Here is a 27314-nt window from a genome sequence, read left to right as displayed (position 1 = left end):
TTCCTATCTCCGATTTTCTCCCTTGTGTGTAAAAAGAAAATAATTCCTCACCTCACAAAGATGTTGTCAGATTTATGGTTGTAAAGTGACAGACACTAATTGTCATGATATGCAGTAGTTAAAATTCTGTGAAGTCAATTATGAGGTCAGGAATGATTCAGGTCAATCACAGTCATGAGAAAGAATGGAAGATTCACAATGGGCTTGCGTTTGACATTTATGTTCAGTGAGAAATCTCAGATTTCCAATAAACCGTACAAGGTGCAGTGTTATAGTGGCTTTTCAACTTAATTGGAATGAGCTTTTTTTTTTAACCTAGTTTTTCCCTTTACAAAAGTTTTGCAGGAGTGTATTTAAAGAAGGCACGTTCATAGCGCTTAAGTTTGGTTCTTTAAATACTTCCATCTCAGGCTACTGATCACAGAGATTGACTTATTATTGATGTACTTCAGTGAATCAGGCATTCCCCTCAAGATAATGCAAATAAGTCACCAAGGTTTGTGGGGAGGGTAGATGAGAAAAAAAAACCCCTAGAACCCACTTTTCCTTCCTCCTCTGAAGATTTCCATCGAGAAAGTGAAATAAACAAGTCTCGCCGTGACCTACAAACACGCACCCTACAGTGACATGTCATTTAGCACCTCGGAGACTTAGACCAACAATTAGCTAAACTTTTACCGTGTCCCCTAAGATATTTTTAAGATATAAGTAACTTTGAACTTTAAGAAACATTACTTGTGGCACTTTCGAGTGCCACTGCAAGACACCCTTTCCCCACACAACACGCTGCAGTCCCACCCTCACCCCCTCCCCGGGCAAGAGGCAAAGAAAACGAAACAAAAATATAAAAATTGCACCAGACCGGGAGCATTGATAATCCCCAAGGCGCACAGTGCCGCAAGCGGGCAGAGTGTCTATAAACAGCGGGCCACGGGAGAGGCAGACGGGCGCGCGGGGCCGAGCCGCCGGCCCGAGCCCCCAGCGCCGGCCCGAGCCCCCAGCGCCGGCCCGGCCCGGCCCGGCTGGGCGGACGGGGGAGGAGAGGCGGCGCCGGTGATTGGCTCTCCCGGCTCAGGCATCACATATGGGGCAGCGAGTCAATGAGGCGGCTCCGAGCGCGGGCTGGGAGGGCGGCCGCGCCGGGGCCAGTCCTCTTCCCCAAGCAAGCAAGCAAGCAAGCAAGCAAGCAAGGAAGGAAGCAAGCAAGCAAGCCAGCCAGCCAGCAAGCAAGCGGAGGAGAAGGGAGGCTTGCTCTCCGGTTGTGTTGGTGAGCTACGAGAATCCGTGCTGGGTGTCGTCCCCTCCCTTTCCCCCACCCCCACCCCACCCCCCGCTTTCTAAGTTTGTTCGCTCGCGAAGAGCGGCCGGGTTGTTCGTTCCTCATTTATGTGTAAAGCGAGTAGCTGGGTAATTAAATTAGCGAAGGTGTTCTGTTTGCAGAGATGCTTTTTTTTTTTTTTCTCGTCTCTGTCTGCCTTCAGGGATTCTAAGAGCTGGCCTATTCAGGGGAGGAGGGTGTCTCACTTTTCCGCGTTTCTGGAATTGCGGTTCCGTGCTTTGGGCAAACAAGTTTTCCAACTGCTTTGTTTCAAAGGTTTCTGCTACAGACCGCATCCATTAACTCCGTACGCGATTGCCTTGCTCCTGACTTAAAGAAGGGTTTTGTCGGGGTTTGAGATCTCAAATTACTGTAATAAACGAGACCCAAACTTCAGTGCGGTTTTAGCGTCTGTTTTGTGTAGCCTTCTAGCACATTTCCCCCCAAATCTCTGATCGTTGTCTGGCAGTTGATTATATTCTTAAAAAAAAAAAAGGCAGAAAGACCTTAGAAATTTTTTGTGGCTCTCTCAGTGTCTTTCTCATCCCCTGAGCCGTGAAGGGAAAACTTGCAGCCACTCGAGCACTGCGATGAAATAACTCATTCAAAGCAGTGCTGTTTCCTCCCGCCTCTTGTTCTGCCAGCGCCTCCCGGGTTCCTATTCCTCCCCGCAAAAAAATTTTTTTTTTTTTCTACAGGAAAAGCGTATTGTGTTTTTTTTGTCTTGTTGTTTTTCCTCAACTGTTCCCACCCAACAAACTCGCAAATCCGGCTTGGAGTTTCTCCGCTCAGCCCTGGGTTGCAACACGGGGACGCACCCCCGAAAGCGTTGGGGCAACCCTCCCGCCCTGGCCTCATTAGCGCCCTAATTCGTGCCGGGAGTTCCTCTCCCCGCTGGAAGCAGGCACGGAGGCTGCCGGCCGCCCTGCCGCTCGGCGGGAGCAGCCCTCCCCAGAACTAGTTTGGGGGACTCCGTAGGAAAAAACGGCTTGAGAGGACGCATTAGGCGGAAGGGGGAGACACTGAATGCTTTCCAAAAGCGCGTTTGCGCTAAGCAAAGCTTAAAAAAAAGCCTCTCTTCTTTGTTTTGTTTTGTTCTGTTCTCTTGGCCCGGCTGAGGACTTTCAAACCGTCGGCTGGGGGCGGCGGCCGGGAGGTGTGCGAGGGGAAGGGCCGGGCCGGTTCCCTCTTTTGTTTCCCCGAAGGGGCGCCCGCAGCCGCATGGCCGAAAGCTCCTCTCTCTCCCCCTCCATCTCTGCCCCTTCCCCCCCTTCCCCTTCCCGTGCTGCTCCCTGGGCTCCGCGGATGCCCCGGGGGACGGGGATGGGGGAAGGCGGGGTGGTGTGAAAGCTAACGATCGATTTGCGCTAATTTCGGGATTCGCGGGGGTGCCGGGCGGCCGCTGAGCGGCCGCCGGGTGAGGCGCGGCGGCTGTAACAACAGGCGGCGGTGGGGGGCCTCCAGCCCACACCCGTGCGAGCTTGGAGTATTTTCGAGCCTCCCGGGTTTCAAAGGTTTTGGGGAGAGCTTGGGGTGCTCTTGGTGCCGGGCCGGGAGGCGGGTGTGGGGGGCGCGGGGCAGAGCCCCGGGCTCGGCCGGGCGGCGGGGGCGGCTGCCCGGAGCTCCGGCTGGAGAACGGGACGGCGGGGGCCCGAGGAAAGGGGTGAGTCGCATTGGCTCACCCTCACTGGCAGGGAGCATAGGAAACACCTCAGCTTTTTAGGAGAAGTAGCTTTGTTAACTGCTTCCGAGATGGATCTTGGAGTGCCTAGAGACGGGAGGCTGGCTTTACTCCAGTGTAAGGCAATGATAAAAAGCCTATAATTCTATGCTGGCTACGCAGAGCAGTGGAGTACGTGCTGCTTGCTTGTGCTGCAGCATCCTCGTCTAGGGACTGCCGAGATTTATGCCTGAGGATCTCTTAGCAGTATTGTTGAAACTACTAGTGCAAGTGTTGAAATCTAGTTTGTATGATGCTGTCTTGTTCTCACTTCTCCCCAATTCTTGCATTTCTACTAGCAGTTGGAAAGGGAAAAGGATGGGGTTAGCAAAGGGATAGATTATTTTTTAAAAGGGGAAATAGTTGTAATTGAAGAGAGGATAAATGCCAGCTTTTTTTTTTTCTGTTCTCCCTTGTTGAGCAGGGTAGGAGACATTAAATCACTGTTGGTAACAACAGCCGTGGAATATTCTAGCAGTATTCCAGAAGACTGTACTGTCACATAGAGCTGGGTGTTGCTCTGGTATTATGGGAGTTACTGGTTGTTTTGCACAGAACTAGTTTCATAGAAGCCCACCATCTGTTATATACAGAAATGTAGTATCTCAGTAAAACTGCAGGCTTTTTCACTGGTAAGGGGTGGGGGGTCGGGGTGGGTGTCTGTGTAGAAATGCAATAGCAGTATCTGCTTACTAGTTTTCTTCCGTTGAGTGAATCAAAACTGTATCACTTGCTGCTTTCTCTAAGATCCTAAATTATTGAGAAGGAAACTGGTTGTTCATGCTGTCTGAAGGACTAGTTGGGACAGTCTCTCTGACATCTGGCCAAACTGGAGTAGTGAGTACTGAAGCTAGGAATGGTAATTTACCTCCAGATTAGAGACACACATGTGGAAAACCCTGCAAGTCATTGCTTATTGTTTGAAATGCCAGTGGCTTATGTGTTTGGTGTTATTCTGCACCTACAGTGTTATGGCATCTAGGATGTACAAAGCATTGCCTCATCTCCCATGGTTATCAGTCTATGCCTGAGGAATTGTCTAGGTAATTCTTTAACTTGAAGATGTCGCTGACTAAAAGTACAGGAGGACTGAGAGGTTTTTGTTCTTGGGAGAACTTACTGTGGTTTTGCTGTTACTGTAGTAGGTCTGCTGGGCCTTAGAACTGGCAGAGGGCATGGAGGGAACCAGAAAATGATGGATTAGCATTGCATTACTAGCTCTTCCTTCCATATGGCGCTTGCAGAGTTTAGTAAATTACCTTCCTCGGCTTCCTAGGATATGCATATCTTGACTGAGGCTATCTGATTATTCAGCAGACTTCAGTAATAATTAATCTTGAAATTCCAGTAGAAAGCAGCATGCTCCACCTCTGTCAGGTTGGCCATAAGTGACAGCAGGATTTTCCACTGATACAGGAGACATTGTGTATTTGGAATCTTTGCAACAGTTGGGAAATTGTGGTCCAGATCCTGAACTGAGGTCTGTGCATTCCTGAGTCTTCAAAGACTGAAATAATAGTCATGGACACTTGAGAGGTGGTTTCACCTCTTTTATAAAAGTTTTGCGAATAGGGTGTTTGCCTTTGGCAGCAAGGCGGGGAATGCTATGGAAGGATCTTTGAAAGTTGGCACTTGAATTCTATAGTCAATGAGAGAAATACCGCAACATATGGAAACAGGATGATGAAACAACCCCTTTGCTTTGGAATTGCAGCTTTTTAGAATGAACCTGTACCAGTCCTAAAGTTTGTGTTGCTTGGGTGGCTGCATAGTCTGATCTTCAACTTAGATGGAATTGTGGCTTGGAGATGCTGCTGCTACATGCCCAGATAACTCAGAAAATCTAACAGATCCCAAGACGGCTTAACCTGTAGACAGATGACCTTGAAAGAAGGGAATGTTGTAAACAAAAGCAACTTAGTTTGAAGGACTGTTGAAGAGGGACATATATCTACATATTGCTAAGACCACAGACTGTAGGAGTTCCTGCCTTGCAGTGCAGAGCAAGTTTGCTTGCTGCAAACCAGTTTCACGAGGTCAGGCTTGACTCTCTGGTACCATTTCCAGATTGCTGGAGTCTTAAACTTGAGCGACCACGCATTTTTATTCAAAATTCCCAGGAATGCTGCCATGCTCTGAAGGTACACTGTCACCTTTCAGGTGCAGCAACTTTGAAATAAAGAACTCCTTTTATCAACACAGATCATATTGTTGGAGGTGCTTTGGGACATATGGCAAAGGAAGGGATTTTAGCTAGTCCTCTGCATTTAGAGCTGGAGAAGGTTGCTTCAAATTGAACTTACTGTTGGCCCAGTAAGTCACTTTCTGTTCACACTTCTTCTGCTGCATCTTGCAACTTTTGTTTCTTCCAGTTTCACTTCTGCTAAGACCTGAAGAGGCTTGTGCTGATTGACTTAAACTGGCCTTTTGTTTTAGGGCAGGAAACTTACAGCTTTTCTTGTTCTTTAAACTGCTACTCATCATACATCACCATAGCCTCCCCCCCCAGTTGTGTTTTTCCATGGAATATGAAACAGACTGAGGATGGGTGGATTTTCTTTTACTCAAGTTGGTTAACTAAAGGAAGATGAGGCTTTCACTTTGCACGGTATACTGGGGTGTGTAATCCATGTGTGTTATTGTTAAGGCTAGACAAAGTGCTTTTGCAACTCTTCCTCGTAACTTTCCTGACTTCTCAATAAAATACTTATTCACTACATTTTTAGTAGGAAACCCTTATAGTGGGTAATAGGGGTGGCAAAGGTACTATACTTACGACTAATTCTTTTCTGAGGTTCTGGCTGCTTTGTCCACAAGACCCGAGTAAAGTCCTGTGGTAATTACAACTACTGATTTTTCTATTGCATTTTCCTCAAAGCTCAGCTTTCTAGAATGATCAGGCTCCTTTAATGGATGTCTTTGTTTTTCCTTCTGCCTTAAGTCATCCCTGTCTTGGGAGCAGAAACTTACGTCTTTGTAGCTTCCTTCTAGAGTCGACAGACTAGTGTCTTGTGGTCTGTCTCCCAATGAATTCCATTTGTAGTTTCTACTTAACTGTTTCACTAAACTGTCCTCACAAGAGTTCTTAATCTGGTGCTGTGTGTATACTAGTGCTGTATGTAGTTCAGTTATATTCTTGGCCTTACATTAGTCTTACATAGAAGTGTGTGTGTATACATACACACATATATACAACAGACATGTATTTTTATATAAATCAAAATATTATTTTTATTGGCTCTTGATGTTACTAAATCATGTGACCTACTATCCATTTCTCCTAAGCAGAGACAAGTACTTCCAGTTACATGCAAATGCACAAGTTCCTTCATTTAATTTACAAAGACTAGTCTTAAGGAAAACTCACTGCTTTTTAAACATGTTGGCAGTGTTTTGCAGCTCCTCTGTTTGACTTTTCTTATCTGATTTGAGTCTTGAAGCTAGGCCTGAGGAATTTTAGTCCTCTGTTCTTGTTAAGGCCAGTGACTTGTTAGCAGCTCTCAGTGAGGGTACTTCAACTGTGGTAAGGTAGGAACAGCAGGATGCTGTTCTTGCGTTAATACAGCTTACTGTATTGTCACGTTCGGGGGGGGGGGTTGATTCTTTTCGCTTTTTTGCCATGAGCCTGTGCTATTCCTATTCCCCATATTTCATAACAAAAAGCAGATGAGTGTCTCCTGTTCAATCCCTGGCCTTGTTGTGTTGCAGAAAAGGCTGTATAAAAGGCCCAAATTCTCCTTGGTTCCCACAGAAGTAGGAGGGGATTAATGGAATTCATCCCACCCAGTTTGCAGACAGGCTTAAACAAAGCCTTGCACCGCTATTATTCCAGCCAATCTTCAGTTCCTTTGTATATGCTGAAGTGGTTCTTGATCCATTTTGTGATAAAATCTGAGATGTTGGTGTCTTTCTGGCTTGTTCGAAACAAACATGGAGACCCCCAACAAGTATGAAGGAGCCTTCTGTATTGAATCTGTTTTTAAATTTACAAAGAACTAAGCTTTTGATGTGAAATATTTTACTGTCTTGAAAACTATTTAAAATGTGAAAACTACATTAAAGCCTTGAAACTTATGCAGTCTTATAAAATAATTTAAATAGACCTTAGCTCAACATTTCACTACTGAACTAAAGGAAAAGGTTAGCTAGCCATATGAATCCAGATCTTGTGGAAGTACTAAGACAGTGGTGCCTTCTGTCAGCAGCTGTTGCAAATGCAGAAAACATTCTCCTCTTTAGTCCTTTTTGGTAGCCAGCTCTTGCAGTATGCTTAGCTTTAGCAAAACTTTCTTTGCTGTTTTCTTTAACCCTCTCCCCAAACTGACAATCGCTCCCTGAGAGGTGGTATCTTTTGATAGAGATTGGAGAGCACAAACCTTACAGGTTTGGGTGGTATCTGTTTTGTTTGATAGGAGTTTGACTTTAGTCAAACTACATGTACCTCTTAATATAATGCTTCTAGCATGTTTTTTCAGTTTCAACCTTAAAACTATTTGGGCTTTCTTATGCCAGTGAAGACTGTGCAAATGCTTTCAGAATTGCAGTTTGGAAGTTAGGACTTGCAAGAAAAGGACAGTCTGATGCGTTTGCTATTTCTAGATAATGATTTGCCTAAAGTTAGGGTGACTTTTAATTGAATTCAAGGTGCTGTTTATGTAACTTTAATTTTAAATTCATTAAAAATATAAGTTCTTCTGTTGGTGTATCTTGAATGACTAGTACTTCATGCTTCTATAGAAAATGTATATATACTGTATATGTAGACTTCACTTTTACACTGCATTTGCATGTGCTGAAACAGTTTTAGCAAATTAGTGCTGAACTACCCCAAATGGGAATTAGTCTCTTAAGAAAATAACTGAATTACAAGTGTTAAACAAGAGCAAATATGTGGTCAGATAGGCTCCTTGCTTGATTCAAATAGATTAATTTCCTATTGATAAAAGAAGACAACCCACTAGATGAGATTATCCAAGAAGCAGACAGGGTCACTAATAACTCTCTTCCCTCAGCCTCGAGTAGAATACAACATTTCTCTCTTTCAGCTTAAGAGTTATTGGCAGCTATGCACAGCAGTGAACAGGAGGGGGTGAGAATGAACAAGGCATGATTCTGTTAAGGGCCAAGGGAACTGAGTGTGCAATGACTAACCTGTTCTTATGTGCTTGTAGATCGGTGGCTGTAAGGAAAGATGAAGTGGCTTAAACAGTATTTGCTCTTGGTGATCTCGGGAGGAGGGCTTTGAAGTAATGTGGCAAAGGCAGCTCTGCTATGTTTGTGGGGGTGATGAGCCATTGGGGGTCATCTTAAAGAGGTTCTCTTCTTCATGATTTTTCACTCAGAAAGGTCATCTTCTAAATTTAATTATATATGCAGATGCTTTCGTAGATATTGATAGAAGTATTGTTTTTCTCCATAGAGCTGCTTGTTTTCGAGGCTGATTCTATAGTTGCTTTAAGAGGACTATCTTAAATTACTAGGACACCTTTGTGTGTAGGTATGTGCTTTGCTTGAGGTACATCTCTGCATGGTGGATTCAGTCTAGCATTAGATCTTGTGCTTGCTGGGTGTGTATATGTGGTGGGGAAAGCATGGCCTTGAAACTGAAGACCTGCATACTTCCATAGCAATGGAGAAAATTAGTCTGTACTGTCTAGTATCCCTATGCATAGGATTGGGACCTGATTTGCTCCTTAATTTCTACAATGTGTATAAAAAACTGAAAAACAGGCTATGTTCCTGACTACATGACTTAGGTCATATAAGTGGAAGAGTTTTTAACAAAAGTGATGTTGGTTCTTACTGACCAGGTACTATTAGGATGGGAACCAGCACTAGTGTTCTGCAGCCCAGCTTCCTTGAACTCTTGTGTATGTGGTTTGCAGGTAGACAAGTAAACCTGCAGATTGTCTCAGAGGGCTCTACTTGTAGGTTTGGGAACAGAAACTACTGGAAGAAAATATTTGATGCGGAAAGGGGTGATCCAGGACTTCTGTCGTGCTCGGTTGTATGTAGAGTATAAATGGTATCTGGATGGTAAGTCAGCATGATACTTGGCTAAGCTTAATAAGCCATGCTTAAGAGAGAGGCAGGTTTTTGCAGCTGAACTGATTTGGGAAGTCTAGATGGGATGATATTCTGCTATGTGGACTCATGAGTTCACATATCTCTGATCTGTGCTAATTTAAATCTGGAAAGCACTAGTCTAATAGAACACTAAAAAACCCCCACCAGTTCCTGTACCCTGTCAGTTAACCAGTATTTGACTTGACTTTTTTTAATTCTAGCATGTTTTATCATTATTGGTCTAACTGAAAGAAAAAAAACCACAGTGCCTTGGCACAAGAAACCCCTGCATTCTGATCTACAAATTGAACTTCCCATTTGTCTGTCTTCCTGCCTTAGTGCTCATGTGCTAGTGACACATGTAACATCCCAATTTTGACTGTAAACTCTTGCTGCAATATGAGAGGGAGATCCATCTGGAGTTTGATGCTGAATTGTGATCATAGGCTAAAGTATTGTCTGAGGAAGAGGGATAGATTGGAGAACAGATGAGAGAATATTTACTGTGGAATGGAAAACTTAAAACATGGAACTAGGATAGCAAAGTCTAGCATGGTTTAAAATGGCCATGGTACAACACTGTTAGCCTTCTGTTTAAATGTGGCCTTTACTAGGCAAAAAAAAAGTTTTGAAGTGAGGCCCCATAGAAAGGCAGCTTAAACTAGTCTTCTTGCAATTAGTTGTGTCAGTCTTAAATTTGATGACTTTTAGTTTGGCAGCTAGCTTGGAAAAAAACCTGCTTCACATAGTTGTTCAGCTTGATCTTCAGGTATGGCCTGTAGACTGGAACGGAAATCACCTTAGGTTTGTGGGGAAAATAGGCAGGAAATAACATCTCTAGATCTAGCTGCAAATAAATATTTGAATGGGCTTAGTTAAAACAGGCAGCAGAAAGAATTACTGATTAGGTGGGGCTGTGATGTTGTAGCTCTTCAACATGCTATGAAACAGATTCAGCATTAATGTGTAACTAGAGAATTTGCATTCTCTTGTCTTCAGTGTTGAGCTTTGGACTGGATCCTTAACTGCTTGATACTTCAATTGCTTTCTCTGGTATGGGGAAAACAGTTTTCTTCAACCTTCAGCTCAAAGCTTGCCATGTGTAATGGGACGTCCTTCTTGCAAGGTTGTCTGAAATACACTTTTGTAAAGAGGTGAATACACTAATGTGGGATAGAAAGCAGTGGCAAGCTAGCCTTTTTTTTTATTGCCTTTTGTGGTCCTCACCCACTTTTGCAGGCAAGGTGTATTTATAATATTCTGAGGTTAAGTGCTACATAGTCAGTAGCAAATTCTTTACACCGCTTGTACAGAAGCTTCCAGATATGAACAGAAATGATCTACAAAACTGGGAGGGGGAGGGGAAGCTTTCTAGAGGCTATAAGAAGAGCTAACTGAAGTCTCACTCTGAAGCAGAAAGACTAGTGCTGTGCAAATGGGTTTGATTCTTAAGCTCTGTCATCCACACTGGATGGGGTAACATTAACAGCTGCAGTTAATGTGCTCTGCCCCTTTGCTGCATATTTTTGCCTTAGTACATGAGAGTTGAAAGGAATGTGTACCAATCTGGCATGTCTTTAAATACTGGCACTGTAAAAGGGAACTTACATAAATGCAGACTGCTGTTCAGTATAGCCTTAGAGCTCATCACTGGCATCTGCCAAAACAGATGCTATGGGTTGTACAATAGATACCATTACGGCCTTTGTAGCTATGTCTTAGAGCTCTGACTTGCCTGCATGGAAGTTAAGTACTTAACTTAGTCACTCTTCTCAGAAACTGAGGGCATGCGGCCTCAATCCTGTTAGACTCTCAAACTTCAGATGCTATCTTCACTGTCAGTACAAAGAACTGGCTCTTTTCACTCAATCTGCTGCACACAAAGCAAAGAATTTCATGGTGATGCTTGTGTGTTTTGTGCAAAATCCCTTGAACTGACTCATATTTTGGAGGCTTTCATTCTGGAAAATGCAGTCCTCCCTTCTAGCTTGTATGGGGAAGAGTTTGCAGTGGATATAGCAGGTTAAAGCAACTGAAAATTGCAGTCTAAATGTAGACTGGTGCTTGAAAGATGTGGTCCTGCTGTCTGCACAGGAACTGTTTCAGGAAACTGATCCTGATGAAAGCAACTTAAGGTGGCAAGTCTGTCCATTCTGGCAGATGCTTCCATTTAGACTTGCTTGTAGCAGCTGGGAAGCTTGCTGCTCATTTTGGGGGAAGCTGAAGAAATCACTCTCTTCCTTTCCACCGAGTAGTTACACCAAGTGCAAAACCTCTGTAGAAACTATATCTCCACTGGTAGTTGGCTGTTTCCTGGCAGTGTTAAGCATTTACAACCTGTTTCTGCTTCCAGCCCTGAAGGAGTTGAAATGCTTTACTCCACTGCCATCTAATGTGTTGCCATCCTTTGAATTTCTCTGCCAATGAACACTTCAGAGATTGCCCCAGCACTTACAAGTGTTACACATCAATGTGAAGCAGCAAGTGGTCACAGCTTTCAATGTCTCGTTTTTCTACATGCTGCTGTTAGTTATTTCTGATACAAAGCTCTCCTGGAGAAATTGCTGTACTTCAATGCCCACTTTTTTTAATAAGGGCATTGCTCTTGACTAAGCAACTTCAGAATCATTTAAGGAGTTCATGTTTTGGAAGGTGTTGGATGTGCAACTTCTGAAAATCAGGTGTCTGTTCACTCTGAGAAGTTCTCAACACATGCACAAAAAGCATCTAAGAATGTTGATTCTACCATCTCAGGAAACTGTACCCTGACTGCAAGTTGCAGGCAAACTAAAAAAACTTGCAGGCAAAGCCTGCATATGAGATTGCAGAAAATGGGTTAAATGTTCTTGAAACAATTTTCAAAGCTACTGTCAGTCATCCCTGCATTAATGTTCCTTATTGATGCAACATCCGTGACCTGACTCCAGACTTTTCATAGATACTTACAGCACTAGACTTTCTGTTTGTTAATCCCATTGTCATTGTGACCGTATTTTCCTACAGGATACCTGTCCAAATTGACTTCCATTTCTCACCTGTGTTGTACAGAACAAGGTGTAACAGTAGAAGTTTTCACATTACTTGAAATTATTTTCTTTGCAGGCTGTGTGCATGTGCTTTCTTTCCATTTTGGTGCTCGTAAACTATGTAGGAAGGAAGGCTTAGCTAAGTACCTTACTGTATCTTTTTTCCTTAAAATGACCTTTTTGACTCTAAAACAACCTAAAATGTCACTATGGCAGGAAATCCTGGAAGTGTCAGGGGTGTAACTTGATCAGTGTTTCTGTTCAGTTTTCTTTTGTGATACAGCTCATATATGAGGAACTTGAAGATTAGTTTCAAAGCAACTTCTTAATGTATAAGAAGTTCTTCAGATACTGGGAAGTGAAGGAGGAGGACGTAGGCCCTGGTAGAGATGACAGACAGGATGACTTGTGAAGATGTGTCAGCAACAGAAAAATGGTAAGAGGAACCTGGGTTACATAATCTCGTAGCTAAAGCTGTAAGCAGTAATGTCCATTCAGGCTTTGCTCCCATTAATTTAGGCACATACTTTCTTAACCTTTAGTTAGTCAATCGGAAGGGAAAATCTTTATAAACATGTAATTTTGTATTTTGATGGCTTATTTGATGTGCTAACTTGACTAGATTTCCTTCAGTCTTTTGGTGTAAGCAGTACATAAATCAGTACTGCTGGAGACGGAAGAGTTCAATTTCATAGGAATTGTAACTGTTTAAATGGCTCAGAAACCAAATGTTGCAAAAAAGTTTTAAATTCTGCTTAAACAAAACTCTCAAACATGCCAAAACGTGTTCTTTGAACCCTGCAGCTCCTTTCTAAACAGATTTTGAAAGCTTCAAGAAAATCCAACCCAGTCTTTTTAGGATTGTTGCGTTGTTATGCTGGGCTTGACAAATCTGTCTGAATTCAAATCCAGGCAGTACTAATCATAGTCCCTGTAGCTTTAAGTGCAGCATGGCTGCTTCTGTCACCTCTGTGGTTGGTCACATTCCTTTAGTGGTGTTGCAGCTTAGGTCCATGTGACATCTGAAGTCTTCCAGCAGGAGGGAGCATCCTTGCAATGTGCCTTTGAACCTGGACATCCCAATCCACTAATCAAACAAGATGATCTGGAACAGCTCATGTGACAGGACTATCCTGTCTTTAGACCAAAAGCCTGTCTTAGGGCTTCAAGTTTTCTGTAGTAACACAGAGCCTGGTAGTAGACCTAGCACTGAAAAGACTGAAAGCTTTAGAAACAATGTGTGTTACATCTGATTCTACAAAGGAAACCTTTGAGTCCTGTTGTGCACTTAGGTTAGGCTCTAGATACAGCTTGACCTGAATTAACCACTTCTGATACTTCCTTTGGGGTTTCAGCAGATTGCCTCTTGAGGGGAAGAGGTTGGGAGGAGCTGAATTTGGCTTGTTGAGCAGCTATATAAGCTCCAGTGCTGTTGCAATCTGTGGAAGGTCCATGTGGTGAGGACAAGAGGGCAGGGTTGGGGGAAAAGCGAGTGCAAGGCTGTCCCCAGCTGGCAGCAGTAAGCTTTTGATTGAGCTCAACCATCACATGGAACTGCACCTGTAAACTGAGTGGCTCTTGGCACAGCCAAGGACAAGATGAGGACATAGAGATCAGCAGCTCTTCAGATGACTTCTCTTGGAAACTAGGTAATGTTTGAGGTGTTCTTTCTTGTACATCTTCTGAACTTTCTTTATCCAAGAGCTGTTGATGTGAAAGGGACAGTTGCTACAAGCAGATAGTAAAAAAAAAAAGGTTCTATTTATCATAGTGTTTTGTGGAATATCCTGCATTGCCTGGGAAAGCTGCTTGTGACCTAAACTTACCTTCTGTCCTAGGCAGAAGGAGTGAAAAATAACTATACATTATGATCTTTGTCCTAAAATACACATGATGCAGGGATGTGGTATATCAAATCTATTAAAGATTAATTGAAGCCCAACCTGTGTATTGTACTCCATGACAAAATTTGTAGCTGGGAGTTGTGGGGTGTTCTCTGTGGGCAGTCTTAGTTGGTCTCTCTTGGGTTTAGGTTTTTATCAGAGTGGTGGTAGTTGGGGAAAAAAATCTCGATGTTGGAGTGTCTTTTGTGTGAATGTTGCCTCTTCATGGCTCTTCCGGTGAGGGTCTCTCTCTGGTGTTTCATGTCTGAGGTGTTTCTGTGTTTCTTTAGGGTCTTTCTTGTCTGCCTCTCCTCAGTGGACTTTCCAAAACTGTTCTAATTCTATCCTGAAATTAACTTCATACTGACTTTTTTCAAATATTGACTTCTGTGGACATCTAAGTTGCTCTCTGAGGATCTGCTTTTCCACAGTGGTCATTCTACAAACTATCGAGTTTGCATAACAAACTATGCTAGCTCCACTTTCATCCCAGAATGTATACTGAATGCAAAATGCAGAATTGTAAACAGTTGCTACATTCAAATGGTAGTCATGCTTGTCGCAATACTGAAAGGTTAAATAACAAACCCCTTTAGGAAAGGTAGGATTGCTGCAGGATGAAAAAAGCTTGCAGTATTTGCAAATGGGGAAGACCACATGCAGTTGTGAATCCTCAGTCTACCAGAAAGGGAGGCAGCTACAGGAACTGTGTATGTGCTTGGTTCTCCCAGTCTCTCTCCAATCTCAGGGTGGATCTAAAAGCTTCTGAGCCACAAATAAGAAAATGCACACCAAGAGGCAAAACACCTTAATTATGGTCAGAAAAATGACTGTCAAACATGGTTTTATCTCTGTTCCATGATGTTTCCTTATGCTAGGGAGAATGCATTGGTGTTGTGTGTTTTGTTTTATTCTTTTCTCAGAATTATGAGAATCAGTTGGCTTTTAATAGCTCCTGTGGTGACTCAACCTGTTCTCCTGTTAAGGGAAGGAGAGCATGACTAAGCCCAAACGATGGGTGTTGCAAAGGTGCTATAAAAAGTTCTGACAATGAAGGAGACTCTACTTGTGCATTGGCACCTTCAGTGCAAATCTCCAGGCTTTTTTTGGAGGTAGATGGGGAGGGGTGGTGTAGGTATAGTCCTCCTTAAATTTCATCAGTATTGCTCATCAATAATTGCATTTTAAATTTTTACTTGAGGGGTATGTTCTGAGGAGGATTCTGAGCAACTTCTGTCTACTAAAGACTGATCTAATTCTCCTGAACTAGATCAAGGAAATGACAGACCAGACTGTTCTAGCCTGTAGTCAGTTGATCTTATGGCTTGGTTTTTTTTCTTCAAAGAAAAGCTTAGGTTTTCTTTCCAGCATCTCTGACTTCCAGGAGGGGGGTGCTAGGGAGCAGAAAACTTAGTCTATGTGCATCTTGTCCCCTGCTGTCTGTTCCGTAATTAAAGCTGTTTCCATCGTGACTTCTGTGGTTTGGGGGGTTTTCTTTTTTTTGTGGGGGGTGGGGGTGGGGGGGCTTCTATTCTTCCCTAGTGGCAATAAATGTCATGCAGGTTAGTTTCACTGCTAGTCTTCAGTGATCTCTGTCACTTTATTTGTGATGTTGACTGTTGTCCCCTTTTACCAGATGATGTGGGCAATTGTAGACTTGGTAAAACATCTTATCCAAGTGTAATCTAAAAAAGTTTTATTTGGTGACTAGGATTCCTGTGCTTACCAAGGTAAACTGTTTCAAGTGGTTAAATAGATTGCCTTGTGCTCCCTTTTCTGTCAGAAAAGTCAGTCAGCTGCTTTTAAGCTATCATGATGGCAGTGGGCAACCTGACCACCTAGGCTGAGCCTTTTTTTTTTTTTTTCCTCCAGACTTTGTAAACTTAACTGGGAGAGATGATGCTGCAGCATTTGTGCTAACTGGCCAACTTCATGCAGAGTACAGATTTTTGGAAAAGAGCATAAATAAGCATCTAGGTCAGAGGGGAAAACCAGAACTTATCCTTACTCTCAGGAAGTAGTGGGACCCACTCCTCCAAAAGGAGCTATCGAATGTCTGGGTTTCTGTAACACTCCAGCTTGTCTGCATCTCTGCTTCATCTGAAACAAGAGTAAGCTTTGCAAGAGCGTTCTATTGTAAAGTTGCTGAGTTTATAACTCTGACGTGCATTGTTTAACTTCATGTTTCCAAAATAAAAAGGGTTTAAACTGATACTATAAAAAGAGCTGACTGACTTTTATTCACCAAACTGCCCATACAGCTTTTCTGTTATGCACTACGATCTGCGAGCCTCAACTGCACCAATGCACAGTTTCCATCACCATTTCAATTTTGAGCAGCCAGTCCCCTTCCTGTGGTAGATAACTACACCACAAAATTGCTCTAAGTTTCCTTATCTCTGTATAGTCTGTTGCCTTCTTGTCATCCTATCTAGCTGCAAGACCTTAGATGGGTACAACAACCTCAAAACATGTGTTGCATGTTTCTTCTAACGTAATAGTGATAGCTTGTGTTCTCTTGCTTCAGGGGTTGTGTTTCTGTGCAAGAAGTGCTTGGCTTGTGGGGTGCCATTCCTTATGGTGCTAGTCCTACACTTGTTGCTTGACAGAGAGCTCGTTCTGTTCTCGTGTTTTTATGGGATGAACAAATAGCTGCTACTTCAGGCTGTTCTTATTAGGTAGGGGAGACAACTCTGGCTACAAGAACTGAATTTTACAAACTGCAGGGCAAGAAGGCTGGGCTTGCATGGCTTTTTGTGCTTTGGATTCTTTTCTTCACTAAAACCCTAGTTGGTAGCGGAGATGGTAGTGCTGCAGTGTTAGCTGTCTGGCCTTAATAGGTAGGTGTATTGGTGACTGAGGGGTGCCTAACTGGAGAGTCTGTGGTCCTGTGTGGTGTGGCTTGCTGCATAAACTGCCTCTTAACCATAGCTCGGGTACAAACAATCTCCATCTGCGCCGTCGTCTAAGAAGTAGATGTCCTAAGCTGATAGGTGGGATGTGTGGTAATGGGTGCTGCTGGAGCACGGTTGTAGTAGTGGTGCTTTTCAGCCAACCTCAGGCTGGCTGTGTAGGTCAGACGGCAGCTTCCCTTCAGCACGCCTGCCCGTGGGGCGGAGGCAGGAGAGCAGTGCCCCCCTGGGGCTCCGTGGCCCGGGGTGGGGAAGGTGCTGGGCGATGAGGCCTTTGCGGCCCTACCAGCGCTGTGGGGGAGGAAGGCCCGGTACGGGCAAGGGGAGCCACGGAGGTGGCGCCTTCCCTCAGGGCAGAGGCTGCGGCCCCCTGAGGAGCCGGGGCGGGGGCTGCGCTGAGGCACGGGCAGCCCTGCCTAACCTGCCTTCAGCCAGACTGGAGCGAGGGCTGCCTTGCTTGCCTCCTTCCCAGGCGGCTCCGGCCCCTTCTCGCAGGGAGCCTGGCTGAAGGACGGGCGGTGGCTGTGAGGGAGGGGAGGCCTGTCGGGGGGGGGGCTCTGGTCGTTGCGGTGGCCCGGTGCTCCCACATGCGGGAGCAGTCGCAGGTCTCTGCGTGGGTCTCGGTTTTTAATAGTCCGTCTGAAGGCAACTTGTAAATTCGGTCATTTGTAGGGTGTGGCTTCCCTCCTGGCTTAAAGAATTTAAACAGAATGTTGTTGTCCGTTGGTTAACGGCAGTGGGCTTGTCTAAGAAAGAGTTTCTTGTGTCAGAACTGAAGCCTCTGTGTCAAGTTCCCCTTCTCCTTCGTGTTTGCTCTGGGCCACTGACAACTGTTAACTTGCTGCCAGTTTTGGGGGGGGGGGGGGTAGGTGGGTGGTGATGGGGAGTGTCTGAGTAGTCAGCTCATGTTCATGACCAAACCTAAACCCAGATGTGTTAATATCAGCTCACTAAAACTTTTCTCCTCTCCCCCTGCCCTTACAATTGGTAGGTATTCATCTTCATGAAGGAAAGAAACACATGAGAAGATCCAATTAGAACTATAGTGTTCACTTCAAGATGCCCCAAAAGGAAAATGCTCATCTGCAAGTCTCATCTTTCAACAGTGTGTGCATTCTTTCAATCAAAGAAAAACGTTTTTTGAGAAAGATGACTTGTGAAATCTGTGAACAAAGCTGAATGAAAGGATACTGAATGACGGACAACATGCCTTACAATGGACACTTATCTTGAAGGGGTGACACTGTGCTCTTAAACTAAAACACAGGCACTGTGAAAACACCGATCCTGAACAAGAATAAGGATTATAGAAACTGCATCAGAATGTTTGTTAGTCCCAGAAGAGTCAGAAAATGCCATTTTTTGCAGATATTTGCCACTTGCTTCATACTGTGTCTCATGATTTTTTGGGGACCGTTTGATAATCACATTGTGAGCCATATGAAGTCCTATTCGTACAGATACCTCATAAATAGCTACCATTTTGTGAATGACAGCCTGTCTATCAACAGGGATAACTTGGACAGAGTATCAAGCTACCAGTACTTGATCAACCACAGAGAGAAATGTCAGCAGCAGGATGTCCTTCTCCTGTTGTTTGTGAAGACTTCTCCTGAAAACCGTCATCGGAGGGATGCAATTAGACAGACTTGGGGTAATGAGAAGTATGTTCGTTCTCAACTTAATGCCAACATTAAAACTCTTTTTGCTTTAGGACAACCAACAGATCATCTGCAGCAAGCACAGCTGCAAAGAGAACTTCAGCTGGAAGACCAGAAATACAATGACTTGATTCAGCAAGACTTCTTGGATACTTTTCACAATCTCACTCTTAAATTGCTTTTGCAGTTTAGCTGGGTGAATGCCTACTGTCCTCATGCCAGGTTCATTATGTCTGCAGATGATGATATATTTATCCATATGCCAAATCTTGTTGCTTATCTCCAAAGTCTAGCACAAATGGGTGTTCAAGATCTCTGGATTGGTCGTGTCCATCGTGGATCCCCTCCCGTAAGAGACAAGAGTAGCAAATACTATGTTCCATATGAAATGTACCAGTGGCCCTCTTATCCTGACTATACAGCAGGAGCTGCATATGTAATATCAAATGATGTAGCAGCTAAAGTATATGAGGCTTCATTGACTCTCAATACAAGTCTTTATATAGATGATGTTTTCATGGGTCTCTGTGCCAATAAAATGGGAATTGTACCACAATATCATGTATTTTTTTCTGGGGAAGGAAAGGCTCCATATCATCCCTGCATTTATAACAAGATGATGACATCTCACGGGCATGTAGATGATCTTCACCAGCTCTGGAAACAGGCTACAGATCCCAAAGTTAAAAAGTTTTCTTCGGGGATTTGGGGTGGAATATACTGCAGACTAGTCAATATTGTGCTTCTCTGTAAACTGTATTATGAGGACACGTATCCTTGTTCAGCTGCATTTTCGTAATACTTGAATATCTGCGTTGAAGATCCACTGAGCCAAAACAGAGCAACAACTTTTTAGCTGTTTATTCAAAATATATGTAAACATGGAAAGATGTAAAACTTAAATGTGAATAGTTTTGGGGGAGTGGGGGGGTGGGGGAGAGAGATGGTCCCAAATTCTGTTCAGAAACTCTTATTGGAATAGCTTTCCTACTGTACTGCAACTTTTTACATTGTAGCCTGTTTTTTTTTTTTTTACACTCTTCAAGGGATGCAAGTCTGGATTAAATGAACTATAATGGACTTGACTTCTAGACTTTGAAATGCTTGGTGAAAATGTCTGTTACTTTGAATTTGTCAGTAAGTCTTAGCTTTTTTTTAAAAAAAACTTAATGTGAACTAAGGCACGTGATGGTAAAAAGAAAATCTGCTATATCAAAATGGAGTAGACCTTTCAAAATATGAGGAAAATAGAACTTCTAACTTCATGACTGAGACTATTGCAGTAGTTTAAGGCAATTTAAATCTGTTACAAATATTCGCCATTTCTCAGTGCTTCACAGAAAGTCTGGACCTGCACAATTGACACAGTGTTAGAAGTGAAGACCTGCTACAATCTTTTTCTCAGAGCTCCCTAAATCTTTGAAATAGAGAAACAGTGTTTGAGTGCCCTCTGACTTGGTTAAGTAACAAAGGAGCTATCTTTAGATCAGGACTGAACTTGAAAGGATAAAAATCAAATATTACTCATGTAATGGTTTTGCTAACCTTTCTCTGCCTCCTGAAAACTGAAGCGGTATATTTAAACAGTCCAATCTTTAATAAGCAAATAAGCTAAATGAGTTTTCTTTTAACAATGCTTCTGCTTTCTAACATTCATGGTTCTAAAGGTGAAAACCAAGCAAAAGTCCCTGAGAATGTTACTTATAGCTAATTTGAAGCTGTTAAAGACTTCAAAAAAACAAAATTTCATGCTTGTACTAACAAAGAGGGAGGGTATTTTCTGCACAAAGTTTGACTACACAGTGGAGGGCAAGGGAGATGTTGAGCCACAGAAACTCAGTAAACAAATGAAAATCACTGAAATATTTCTCCTTAAGTTTTAAGCACAAGGTTGTCTTTAAAATTTCAGGGTAGTTTGTGTCCACAAAGCCCTTTATCTTTAAAATATATTTCAATGTTAATATCACCTGCAGGAGGAACAATATACCTGTGTGTTGTAAATCAGGATAGAACCAAGTGATGCTCAAACTCCAGCCATTATGAGTTGTACTGTGGTGCCATATAAATATCATAGAGAACCAAAGTTCTAGGATGTCTACAGTCTTTTCTTGTATAGCTCACTAACAGTGTTTTCACAGACTCTCAGGACAGCTATTCCAGTTGCTAGTTGCCAAACCTGCGGTAGTTCTTCCTGGAGTGGACGCACAGCCCACACAAGGTATGGTCAGATATTGCTTGTGAACTGATAGAACAAGTTCTAGTGTGGACAGTGTCAGAAAACTACTTCTGAAAGCTTGAATGAGTCATGCTTATCAGTAGAGCAACAACAATGCAAAAGCTCACAAGTTATCAAGCATCTGTTGGAAATGTGCTAATTACAGGAGCAATACTACTTGCTTTTCCTGTCTAAGACTAGCCTTTTTCTTCTGTCTGAAGTTTCTTGCTCTGTGGAGCAGTGAGGTACTTGATCTGTGTCTTTTGACTTTACTGTAGAAGAGCTATACAGGACTTGGCAGTTTTAAGCTACAAGTAAGTAGTAAACTTTTGTTTAAATAATTGCTACTGCTCTTGGAGCTGCGCTGCAGGCTTTAATGGTTTGGATGGCTAATGGTATATGTTAGCATAGACAGAATCCAGGAGTGAGCTTGCTGACTGTCCTCTAAGCTGCCATTTCAGATGGATGGTAGGTAGCCACTGGAATTAAGTGAAATATGTAACTGTCTATAATTGTCTATAATTGTTTTCCAGAAGGAAAATAATAAGAATCCTAACTGGACCCAAATGTTGAGTATATAAAGAGCCCACAAATATATCATTTACCAGTGTCAGAATGATTGAAGAATGTAACAGCTATACTTTCAAAAGAACAAATCCTGTTCTTGTTATTGCCTATACAGATTGATTACAGTACTGAGGATGTGTGTTTTTTAAAAGAAAAAAACCAAAACACAAGACAACCCTAGATCTATATAACCTGTTGACTTACAGAGAAATAAATGCACATATAGAGAAAGTAGTATTCTGTACTGAAGGAAAGCTGCTTCATCAGATCTCTGACCTGTTGTGAGCCATTTAAATCAACAAGCTGCACAGCAAAACTGCACTACTAGAAAAAGCCACCCTGTTCACTGTAGGGAAGGAGGGTCTTCATATGCAGTATGCAATCAAAATGTACTATTAAGACTACGATTTTTTCCAGCATAACTATGTGTTGGGATTTATTGTTTTCACTCATACAAGCAAAGGTAAAGTAAGTTTTAAGTAGCTTAAACTTCTATAGGGTAATGACCTAGCTAACATCTAAAACACTGTTTAAATGTAGTTTGCCATTATCTGAAAGTCACTTTTGACCGTTGAAATACTTTGTTTTACAGCTGGTTTGAGTTTTGTTTGGATTGTTTCTTAAGCTTAAAAGGGCCTTGATGTTTGTAGTATGCATTTTCTTTTGCTGCAGTGAAAAGAAGTTGCTTGTTGAATAAAAAGGAAAGCATGAATGCACTCCTTTCAGAAAAATGGAGATGCTAGGAAACTTCTTATTTTCTGGTTCTAAACACTGACTTAAGATTTGTACACCTTTATCTGGAACCTTTTTTTTAACAATAGTCTCGGTGCTCCAATGCAGGGCTGTCAGGTTTTACTTCTACAAATAAAACTGTATCAGCCTGAATGGTCACTCCTCATTAAGAGTTTGACATTGTTGCACAGCATATTTAATGCTAAAATTGTTTTTACCTGTTTGTTTGGTTTGCATCAGTTTCCCTTTGATATTACTAATTTTTATACAAAGTATTCAATATTTATTCTTAAACTTTGCTCTGTACCACAAAAAGACAATTGTTTTGTAAAATTTGTTTTGAATAAACAGACTTATTTCTTTTAAAAAAACAACAACACAACAAAGGTAAATATCTCTTGTTGCTTTCTTTGTAACTCTCATGCTTTTAAATGCTATTCTGACTGCCCTCTTAGGAGAGGCCTTGGAACTGCTTCTCCCTCCCCCCTACCTTCCCCTGCTTCCTTTCTGTTCTACCTTGAACCAAACCTTCTGTGGAACAAAAGACAAAATTGGTGTTCCCAAGAAAGGAGACAGCTCAAAAATTTGTTTACCAAGCTTCTAGGTCTAAAGTTGTATAAAACAGACAGATATTAGAAGCTTAACCTGTTGTTCATATTAACTCCAAATTTGTATGTTCTCTTTAGGCAATCATTCTTCAAGAGATGCATATCTATCTAAAGTTCTCTTTCAGATCACACTTTGCACTTTCTGAAAACTAGCTGGCGGTTTGGAGACCACTCATAGTATTTTCATAGGGTATAATTAAATTCAGATAATAGTAAGTTTCATTTTTGTATGCGTCTCTGATTTGTCTGGCATAATGTATCAAGCTAGTGTTTTTAGAAATGTAGTCTTTTGCATCAAGTTAAGTGTATACCTGTGTGAGATGGATAACTGATACTTAATGTTATGCCTCTAAACCATACTGAAGAGGAGAACAAAGGAAATTAAGTTCGTGAGGATTGTGGGGTTTGGCTTGTTGCAGGGTGGGTTTTGTTGGGGGTTTTTGTTTGGTTTGGTTTTGTTCGTTTTTTTTTTAGTTGCTGCCTTTGGCCTAGAAACAGTGCAGTTCAACCAGATTAAACTGGGTTTGCTTGGTACTTTTTGTTAAACTGAATGATTCAAGTATTTGGTGTTTTAAAATACATCGCTAATCTCTTTCTCAAGACTTTGCAGAAAGGGAGAAAAGATTACTGCTTGCATGTAAAAAACCAGAAGCTTCTCAGAGGCATATAGTCAAATATGCATATGCTGAACATGATGAGATGATCTTTAATACTGCATTTTTGTAAATACATGCAAGGGTTATTCTAATGACTTATTTTCTCATATCATGTAACTAATGCTTCTAAGAAAAAAAAAAATTGCAGAAAATAGCCTAAGCCCCCAACCCAAACCAAAAGATAAATCTTGCTTGCTTTTCCAGCTGATAGACTGTGTATAAATCCATGGCTATAAACATTTCAGTGACTTGATTATATCTAATTATTAATCTTGAACTTCAAAGAAGTTGTAGCGAATGTACCATAAATGCAGTTATTTGCATTCTAAGAACAAAAAAATGATCCTGGCTCATGTATGCAGCCTTACCTCCTCCTTGTTGACAAGTTCTCATCACTTTCACTCATCACCAGGACTCTGCTAGATCCTCCTTGACTAGCTTCATGCATCACTTCAATCTGAGTAAGAAGGACACATTAAAAGTGAAAATACTTAATTGCTGATGCTTTTATTTAGAGAACTTTAACTCTTTAAAAGAATAAAAACCAGATCCTACCTAGTCTAGTAAGTAACTGGACAAGTTAAAATAATTGAATTCTAGATGTACAAGTTGTAAATCAAGAATACCGCCTCTCTATTTTTCTATTTCCTTACTCAGTATTGGCATGGGAGGCATTCTTGACTGCAGGCAGTCTTTATATATTCCACTGCAGAAGGTGAATGATCTCTTTATTTAGATAATTACAGGCATAGCAGTCTGTTCCTTAGACTCTGAAATACTATTTTTTTGTTTCCTGCCTGAAGCCAACCCAAAGACTTCATGTTTTCAGAGTTCTTTGTTCAGTGCCATATGGAGAAGTCTAGGGAATCTTTCTTGTGCCTCTGAGAAGTACTAGTACTTGTAGCAGTATTATGTAAGACAGCGTATACCCTCAAATACTGAGCACAGTATACATGTGCAAGGGCTGTCCCCAGGTTGAAACAGACTGAGGCTTTTTACATAATATTTTGATAAACATTAACCTAATTCCTTGTCCAGTCTTGCAGAGTTGGATCATTTCAAGTGGGCTCCAGGCAAGTTTTAAGCAGGCTTGTTCCCCTTTTTGCCTGCAGCTTTAAAAGTACCAAGCATTACTTGGGCTTACTCAAAGGCAATCTCTTCAAATTCAGTAAAACTCAGCTGCTGAGTTTGCAGTTAATCCAAACTCCAGTAGAGTCTTTAAATTCCTGAGCACTTTCATTTTTAAGGACTGATTCTGAGGAAAAAAGCAGTGGCTTGTCTTATATTCTGTATAGCTAAATTATTTAGCTGGTTGGTGGTGATGATAGAATCAGTTAATAAACTGTCCTCACCTGAGGTATTATCAGAACAAATAAAATACAAACATTTTATAGCAACAATGGGAGGGAAGGAGTGGGGCATAACTTGCACTGTAGTCTTGGAAAGTACATTTAAAAATGAATGGTTGTCTTTATAAAGCCTGTACCATGTTGTTGCATATACCTGACTACGTGGGAGGAATGCAACTGATGACCTGCCTTACTGTTGAGAGTAAGACTGATGAGCATAAGACTAATTCCAAAGTTACTTTCTGTGAGTTTAGACAAAGGTGAGACCAGCTCATATTTCTGCTGATAACTAGATTTTATTCTGTGCTTATTGCTGAAGTTGTAGGCTGTTTTGGCCATTTCAGAAAATGGACTGCATTTTAATTTTTCCTTTTCAGCTTTAGGGAAATAAATAAAATAAAATAAATACTTGCTGGTTTTATCACACTTTCATGAGGCAACCAAATCAAGATCATACCTCTCTCCCACACTACCCAACTTCTTCTGCTATTCATTTTGACTATTAGTTGTATTATTTCCCTCAACACATTCAGGGCCTGCTCTTATTTTTTTCTTTCTCAAAGCATACCTTAAATTGCATTTTTACCATTCTAATGATATACCGCCCTAAAGAGCTAATAATGTGAATCTTAATGCAAGGAAGATGCAGGAAAGTTATGGCAAAGGGATGTTATTATTTAAAAGGTTGTGAGTGAATGGCACTGCATATGATTTGATTTCTGTCTTATTTTTGGTAAACTTTAAAGGGGATACTGGCAAAGTTACATAGCACTTGTGCACAGACCATTCAGAATACAACTTCAGTGGTACTCTTCCTCTCTCTCACTGGTATATTTACCTCATCTAAACCCAAACATTTTAAATAAGACAAATGAGGAAGAAAAGAAGTCTGGTCTCTGAAAGTGGCCATTTCAGCTAGCTTGGGCAAATGAGAAGTTTCAGGATGCAGCTGCTGTTCATCTTAGTTACAAGAGTTGCAGATGAATGAAGTTTCTGGATCCTACTGCTTCCAGTCCTAAAATACTCAAGGAGGGCCAAACGCTGTCTTGATAGCTTGTTATCCCAGTCAGTCTCTACAGCTCAAACAAAAGACTCCCTACTGTCAGGGTGGGATTCTTAAATGCTGTCAGGCTTGGAAATAGGGTGGAAAGGGTAAGGATGTCCAAAGAGTCCTAAACAGAATCTTGCTGCAGAAAAAATAATGCAACAAATTTCATCGTAGAGACACAAAAGCAAAATATGTTTCCCTGAACCTTACTTGCCCATGCAGCAACAGGTAACAGTGGAATTTTTCTTTGGCTGCTTGGTTGTTGGTTGGTTTATTTCTAAGTATTAAATGTCTAGTCTTTCCTCCTTTGTGTAGAAACTACCCTTAGAATATACTTAAATGAGGAAAAAATATATAACTTTGTAAAACCCTGAACATAACACAACTTCAGAGGAGCTGGAATAAGATTCCAGTTTTAGAGATAAAATAGTTCATATGCTATAAGGAAAGACAGAAACTTTGGAGGCACTTTAATGTATTATTGTTGGACATTCCCTTCACGTTTCCCCTTTCATTCATTGAAAGTGATTTCTACTTTAGTGTAACTTGTTTTTCCATGTGCATGAGCATAAATCTTTTTTAACACTGTCATCTGAGTAACTTTCAAACTGCAACATGAACTGTAAAAAAAAAAAAAATGCTTAGCAGAGAATTAACTTCTAAATGTTCAATTTTTTAATTCCAAGTATGTAACGCTATATATTGGTTTGAGTTCTCTCACAATATGGGATGTCCCTAAAACACAGATATGCCTACCTTAATTCCACCTTTAGTCTTCTTAATGTTTTTCTTTTTTGATAACTCTACTTCAGAAATGGTCTTTGGAGGGCAGGAAATTTCTGTGGACCTCCTGTTGGTAGCTGAAGGAGTCAAAAAGAAAGTAACATTAGAAAATGTGTGCTAAAAGTTGAAATCCTACATCCTCATAAAAGCAATGAGCAAAGATCCTGTCACATCAGTGGTAACTGAGACCTGGCTTAGAGAATGAATTGTGGCTGGAGTGGTGAAGGACCAGCTGGCACAAGGGATGGGCTGCACTGTTTGGTGCTCTGCTGTGTCTCAAATTGGCACCTACAGCTCCATGCTGTAATGACTACTTTGGTTTGGCTTCCTCCCTGGCAACCATCTTCAGGGTAGCACAGGTAAATGTTAGCCAGCTGTATCAACAGTTGGGTAATTTTCACTTGCACAGTTTTTCAGCTCAGGTGTTGTTACTTGTGTGGGTTCCCAAAGAAAGGAAATTTTGGTTCTGGTAATGGTTTTCTAGTGTCAGATTATAAAGGATTGTTCCCTGTAAGGTTTCATCACATAAACAAGTCTCAAAAGAGAAGGTGTTCAACAAGTCGCTGTGACCATGCACGTGATGACAGTGAATCTGAGGAAACTGTTTCAGAATATGCTCTGTTGTGTCAGGTTTGTTGGACTTTGCAGGCTCTGTAAACCACAGTTGACAGTTGTCTAATGCTACTAAAAAAATCATTCTTAACAACATAACCACTTACCCTGAGACTGCTGTCCAAAGAAAAGGTTTAGAACAAACTATGAGAAGGGGA

The 27314-nt window shown here is 41.8% G+C and overlaps 2 protein-coding genes across 20 annotated transcripts in view; one reads left to right on the top strand and one right to left on the bottom strand.

Annotated features, from left to right (window-relative positions):
- The window catches only part of MCF2L2 (MCF.2 cell line derived transforming sequence-like 2), a 186823-nt gene that overhangs the window by 70615 nt on the left and 88894 nt on the right, over positions 1-27314 (bottom strand). For all 17 annotated transcript variants that reach the window (XM_052804872.1, XM_052804883.1, XM_052804874.1 and 14 more), the window contains exons 14-15: positions 26518-26621; positions 23733-23821 (exon numbers count right to left, since the gene is read on the bottom strand). In XM_052804872.1, coding sequence (XP_052660832.1) covers positions 23733-23821; positions 26518-26621 — 193 coding nt within the window. The remainder of the gene's footprint in view (positions 1-23732; positions 23822-26517; positions 26622-27314) is intronic.
- On the top strand, positions 1224-22253 carry B3GNT5 (UDP-GlcNAc:betaGal beta-1,3-N-acetylglucosaminyltransferase 5). 3 transcript variants are annotated; one of them, XM_052804900.1, is made up of 2 exons: positions 1224-1267; positions 17917-22253. In XM_052804900.1, the coding sequence occupies exon 2, from the start codon at positions 18249-18251 to the stop codon at positions 19383-19385; it is 1137 nt and encodes a 378-aa protein (XP_052660860.1). In that variant the 5' UTR covers positions 1224-1267; positions 17917-18248; the 3' UTR covers positions 19386-22253. The 3 variants fall into 3 exon arrangements, with proteins under 3 accessions (XP_052660860.1, XP_052660859.1, XP_052660858.1); XM_052804899.1 differs by lacking the exon at positions 1224-1267 and adding an exon at positions 11767-12566; XM_052804898.1 differs by lacking the exon at positions 1224-1267 and adding an exon at positions 13185-13779.

This window comes from Harpia harpyja, chromosome 12 (genome assembly GCF_026419915.1).
Source record: "Harpia harpyja isolate bHarHar1 chromosome 12, bHarHar1 primary haplotype, whole genome shotgun sequence".
Classification (NCBI taxonomy): Eukaryota; Metazoa; Chordata; class Aves; order Accipitriformes; family Accipitridae; genus Harpia; species Harpia harpyja.
This window is presented reverse-complemented; position numbering and strand designations above follow the sequence as displayed.